The sequence below is a fragment of the Engystomops pustulosus genome, chromosome 4 (genome assembly GCF_040894005.1).
Source record: "Engystomops pustulosus chromosome 4, aEngPut4.maternal, whole genome shotgun sequence".
NCBI classification, from domain to species: Eukaryota; Metazoa; Chordata; class Amphibia; order Anura; family Leptodactylidae; genus Engystomops; species Engystomops pustulosus.
The window spans coordinates 5,652,160-5,658,159 of record NC_092414.1 but is presented as its reverse complement, the minus strand read 5'-3'; the positions used below and the strand labels follow the sequence as shown (position 1 = coordinate 5,658,159).

Below are 6,000 nucleotides of genomic sequence, written 5' to 3'. Positions count from 1 at the left end.
GGTTATGATAGAAAGGTGTCAGGACACACAGGACATGGCAGCTCGTTGTGTATGGGGGGTGTAGTCACAGAGGGGTCAGAGCACCCATGCTGACCCCTGACCACTGCTGGCTATGATAGAAAGGTGTCAGGACACACAGGACATGGCAGCTCGCTGTGTATGGGGGGTGTAGTCACAGAGGGGTCAGAGCGCCCATGCTGACCCCTGACCACTGCTGGCTATGATAGAAAGGTGTCAGGACACAGGACATGGCAGCTTGCTGTGTATGGAGGGTGTAGTCACAGAGAGGTCAGAGCACCCATGCTGACCCCTGACCACTGCTGGCTATGATAGAAAGGTGTCAGGACACACAGGATATGGCAGCTCGCTGTGTATGGGGGGTGTAGTCACAGAGGGGTCAAAGCACCCATGCTGACCCCTGACCACTGCTGGCTATGATAGAAAGTTGTCAGGACACACAGGACATGGCAGCTCCCTGTGTATGGGGGGTGTAGTCACAGAGGGGTCAGAGCACCCATGCTGACCCCTGACCACTGCTGGCTATGATAGAAAGGTGTCAGGACACACAGGACATGGCAGCTCCCTGTGTATGTGGGGTGTAGTCACAGAGGGGTCAGAGCACCCATGCTGACCCCTGACCACTGCTGGCTATGATAGAAAGGTGTCAGGACACAGGACATGGCAGCTTACTGTGTAAGGGGGGTGTAGTCACAGAGGGGTCAGATCGCCCATGCTGACCTCTGACCACTGCTGGCTATGATAGAAAGGTGTCAGGACACACAGGACATGGCAGCTCCCTGTGTATGGGGGGTGTAGTCACAGAGGGGTCAGAGCACCCATGCTGACCCCTGACCACTGCTGGCTATGATAGAAAGGTGTCAGGACACAGGACATGGCAGCTCGCTGTGTATGGGGGTGTAGTCACAGAGGGGTCAGAGTGCCCATGCTGACCCCTGACCACTGCTGGTTATGATAGAAAGGTGTCAGGACACAGGACATGGCAGCTCGCTGTGTATGGGGGGTGTAGTCACAGAGGGGTTAGAGAGCCCATGCTGACCCCTGACCACTGCTGGCTATGATAGAAAGGTGTCAGGACACAGGACATGGCAGCTCCCTGTGTATGGGGGGTGTAGTAACAGAGGGGTCAGAGCACCCATGCTGACCCCTGACCACTGCTGGCTATGATAGAAAGGTGTCAGGACACACAGGATATGGCAGCTCGCTGTGTATGGGGGGTGTAGTCACAGAGAGGTCAGAGCGCCCATGCTGACCCCTGACCACTGCTGGCTATGATAGAAAGGTGTCAGGACACAGGACATGGCAGCTTGCTGTGTATGGGGGGTGTAGTCACAGAGGGGTCAGAGCGCCCATGCTGACCCCTGACCACTGCTGGCTATGATAGAAAGGTGTCAGGACACAGGACATGACAGCTCGCTGTGTATGGGGGGTGTAGTCACAGAGGGGTTAGAGCGCCCATGCTGACCCCTGACCACTGCTGGCTATGATAGAAAGGTGTCAGGACACAGGACATGGCAGCTCGCTGTGTATGGGGGGTGTAGTCACAGAGGGGTCAGAGCGCCCATGCTGACCCCTGACCACTGCTGGCTATGATAGAAAGGTGTCAGGACACACAGGACATGGCAGCTCGCTGTGTATGGGGGGTGTAGTCACAGAGGGGTCAGAGCACCCATGCTGACCCCTGACCACTGCTGGCTATGATAGAAAGGTGTCAGGACACACAGGACATGGCAGCTCGCTGTGTATGGGGGGTGTAGTCACAGAGAGGTCAGAGCACCCATGCTGACCCCTGACCACTGCTGTTTATGATAGAAAGGTGTCAGGACACAGGACATGGCAGCTCGCTGTGTATGGGGGGTGTAGTCACAGAGGGGTCAGAGCACCCATGCTGACCCCTGACCACTGCTGGCTATGATAGAAAGGTGTCAGGACACACAGGACATGGCAGCTCCCTGTGTATGTGGGGTGTAGTCACAGAGGGGTCAGAGCACCCATGCTGACCCCTGACCACTGCTGGCTATGATAGAAAGGTGTCAGGACACAGGACATGGCAGCTCGCTGTGTATGGGGGGTGTAGTCACAGAGGGGTCAGATCGCCCATGCTGACCCCTGACCACTGCTGGCTATGATAGAAAGGTGTCAGGACACACAGGACATGGCAGCTCCCTGTGTATGGGGGGTGTAGTCACAGAGGGGTCAGAGCACCCATGCTGACCCCTGACCACTGCTGGCTATGATAGAAAGGTGTCAGGACACACAGGACATGGCAGCTCGCTGTGTATGGGGGGTGTAGTCACAGAGGGGTCAGAGCGCCCATGCTGACCCCTGACCACTGCTGGCTATGATAGAAAGGTGTCAGGACACACAGGATATGGCAGCTCGCTGTGTATGGGGGGTGTAGTCACAGAGGGGTCAGAGCACCCATGCTGACCCCTGACCACTGCTGGCTATGATAGGAAGGTGTCAGGACACACAGGACATGGCAGCTCGCTGTGTATGGGGGGTGTAGTCACAGAGGGGTCAGAGCGCCCATGCTGACCCCTGACCACTGCTGGCTATGATAGAAAGGTGTCAGGACACAGGACATGGCAGCTTGCTGTGTATGGGGGGTGTAGTCACAGAGGGGTCAGAGCGCCCATGCTGACCCCTGACCACTGCTGGCTATGATAGAAAGGTGTCAGGACACACAGGATATGGCAGCTCGCTGTGTATGGGGGGTGTAGTCACAGAGGGGTCAGAGCGCCCATGCTGACCCCTGACCACTGCTGGCTATGATAGAAAGGTGTCAGGACACACAGGACATGGCAGCTCGCTGTGTATGGGGGGTGTAGTCACAGAGGGGTCAGAGCGCCCATGCTGACCCCTGACCACTGCTGGCTATGATAGAAAGGTGTCAGGACACACAGGACATGGCAGCTCGCTGTGTATGGGGGGTGTAGTCACAGAGAGGTCAGAGCACCCATGCTGACCTCTGACCACTGCTGGTCACTAGAATAAAAAACTCTCAAAAACCTGAACGTTGTGATTCATTCATCGCTTTTATTGGTGTTGGGTGTCAGTCCTATCTGGAGATGCTTTTTTGTGGTCTTTCTTCTCATCAGTACAGAACCAGATATCATCTTACTAGATGAGACCCCATAGACATAGCTTCACCTGTAGACAACTGTTTGGGGAGTTCTTGCCCCTCATCAGTACAGAGCAGGATACTGTCTTCCTAGATAAGATGCCATAGACAGATCTTGGGTTGGCTAATGAAATGACTCATTTATAATTGGCTGTTTAGTGGTCCTCGTCCCTCATCAGTACAGAGCAGGGAACTTGGTTGCAGAAGATGACATAGACGTAGCTAGAAAAAGTAAGTAACTGGTTCTCAATGAAAAAAGACAGACCCCCATCTATAGATGGCTGTAAGGGAGTTCTTGCCCCTCATCAGTGCAGAGCAGGATAGTATCTTACTAGATAGGATGCCATACACATAGCACAGGGGATTTGGCAATGGTTCATTTTGGATCAGCAAGAGAGACCCATCTGTAGACGGCTGTTGGGGGGTTCTTGCCCCTCATCAGTACAGAGCAGGATCGTATCTTACTAGATGAGATCCCGATTATTACAAGACACGGAGAAGAGTTTATTCACATTATAACAGAGAATATAAATACAAGTCACATAATGTATGCTCCGCCCTCTGCGGGGACCCCACACCTCATGTATATGGCCACGCGGTGGAGTTTTTTCGGTGTACCCTGGGTTTTAACTACTACATGGGTCGCGTCCTGTGCAGCACATTCATTGGCTGTTATTATTGGGGGTCATTCACTAGTCGCCCGCTATTGTTAATGGTAATCCAGGGATTTCGTGTATAGACGTATGTAGATGAGTTGACCCACTGGTGTCATTTGAGGTCACATATACAAGCCCCCCCATACAGTATAATACCTCACACAGCTGAGGGTTTGTTACCATGTATCAGGGCACTTTCTGGTAATAGCAGCTACGGGGCCGATCTGTCATAGATCTGTGCTGTGACATCATGCGTCCCGTTTCCTATGCTGTGATGTCACTGGGTCATGTGACATTATTATTCAGGTCTCCTCTCGCGCTGCCCTTTATTCCTAGAATTCGCTTCCTCCCGGCCGAGTACTCGCGTTGATACAGTGGCATTGGACTCAGGTCATGCTGCTGCGGCGCTGCTTTAGATACGTTACAATATAACAATAATATAACAATAATATAATAATAATAGTTATAATAATACACTGTAATAATATCAAGTCATGTGAGTCCTTAAAGGGGTGGTCCGGAATTAGGACATCAAATACTGGATCAATGGGGTCCGATTGTCTTCACCAGCAGTGATCAGGAAGCAGACAGCGCCATACACTGTGTAGTGGCTGCCCGGAGGTACTACTACTACTATGAAAGCCGGAGCGCAGTACCACAGGATGGCCACTACATGATGTGCGGCGCTATACTGCTGCCACAGATCTGACATTGTATCTTAGCCCTGGACCACCCCTTTAATGGATACGTCAGGTAGTTAGGACCCTCAGATCCGGATATGGAGGGGGGTCCATGATACAGATGCTATAGATGAGCTTCAAGTATGAGTGTAGGGCCGTGTTCACACCTGTGCTGGAGCCTCAGACGCAGATTCTGCTGCGACCTCCATCAGTGTGAACACAGCCGCACCAGCAGGCAGGCAATGGCGCCCCCCGCTGGTCATAAAGTGTAACGGCACCAGAAGAGAACCTGATTGGCTACAGAGAATTGTGCAAAAATAAACCTGACCCCCCCCCATCGCAGTCTTCTACTCCAGTCACTGCCAGAGCTGCGAGCGCAGTCACGGCTGCCCCCTGCTGGAGCCTGTGGGAAAGCTCCCAGGATGCATCTTGTCGGCTGTGTGATGGGAGAGAAGGCAGTGGGATGCGATGATCCGGATGTTCCGCGATCCACAGGCGTCCGGGTGTCCGACGTCAGTCACATGACCTGGCGCTGGGGACGTAGATGAGCAGGACGGCCGTAGCCCCCCTAAAACAACAGGGGGATCCGTTATACATACAGGAAACCAAATAAGACTCAGCTGCTGCAGAACCTCTTCCACCACTGCCCCCAGTACTCACCAGTGGAAGGCCGTGTTTCCATACGTACATTTCACGTCATCCCAGGAGACCTAAAGCAAAACAGAGAACATGTAGAACACTGTATACCGCCACGTGGGGCACAGCCGGGATACCGCCACGTGGGGCACAGCCGGGATACCGCCACGTGGGGCACAGCCGGGATACCGCCACGTGGGGCACAGCCGGGATACCGCCACGTGGGGCACAGCCGGGATACCGCCACGTGGGGCACAGCCGGGATACCGCCACGTGGGGCACAGCCGGGATACCGCCACGTGGGGCACAGCCGGGATACCGCCACGTGGGGCACAGCCGGGATACCGCCACGTGGGGCACAGCCGGGATACCGCCACGTGGGGCACAGCCGGGATACCGCCACGTGGGGCACAGCCGGGATACCGCCACGTGGGGCACAGCCGGGATACCGCCACGTGGGGCACAGCCGGGATACCGCCACGTGGGGCACAGCCGGGATACCGCCACGTGGTACAGTTTACTATCATATGGTTTGCCAACAGTGTATTGCCACAAGGTGCACATACAGTATACCGCCACATGGTGCACATACAGTATACCGCCACATGGTGCACATACATTATACGCCACATGGTGCACATACAGTATACCGCCACATGGTGCACATACATTATACGCCACATGGTGCACAGCCAGTATACCGCCACATGGTGCACATGTAGCATACAATTTGATGACCGCCCTCACCTTACACACACAGGAGTCATTGAAGAGAAACCAGCGCCCGTCCCTCCCGCTCCTGATATAAGCGCAGAAGTGACCGAACGTCGCCGTCCCCGAGTGTGCGATTACCGCAAAGAGGCGATAACTAGACCGAGCCTGCAAG

At 54.4% G+C, this 6,000-nt stretch overlaps 1 protein-coding gene across 2 annotated transcripts in view; it reads right to left on the bottom strand.

Moving 5' to 3' along the window:
• Positions 1-3,037: 3,037 nt before the first annotated feature.
• The window catches only part of USP18 (ubiquitin specific peptidase 18), a 39,741-nt gene continuing 36,778 nt past the window's right edge, over positions 3,038-6,000 (bottom strand). Inside the window, exons 8-10 of one of the 2 annotated variants that reach the window (XM_072144874.1) lie at positions 5,862-5,993; positions 5,139-5,188; positions 3,038-5,046 (exon numbers count right to left, since the gene is read on the bottom strand). In XM_072144874.1, coding sequence (XP_072000975.1) covers positions 4,992-5,046; positions 5,139-5,188; positions 5,862-5,993 — 237 coding nt within the window. In that variant the 3' untranslated portion in view covers positions 3,038-4,991. The remainder of the gene's footprint in view (positions 5,047-5,138; positions 5,189-5,861; positions 5,994-6,000) is intronic. The other variant, XM_072144875.1, reaches the window with a different exon arrangement.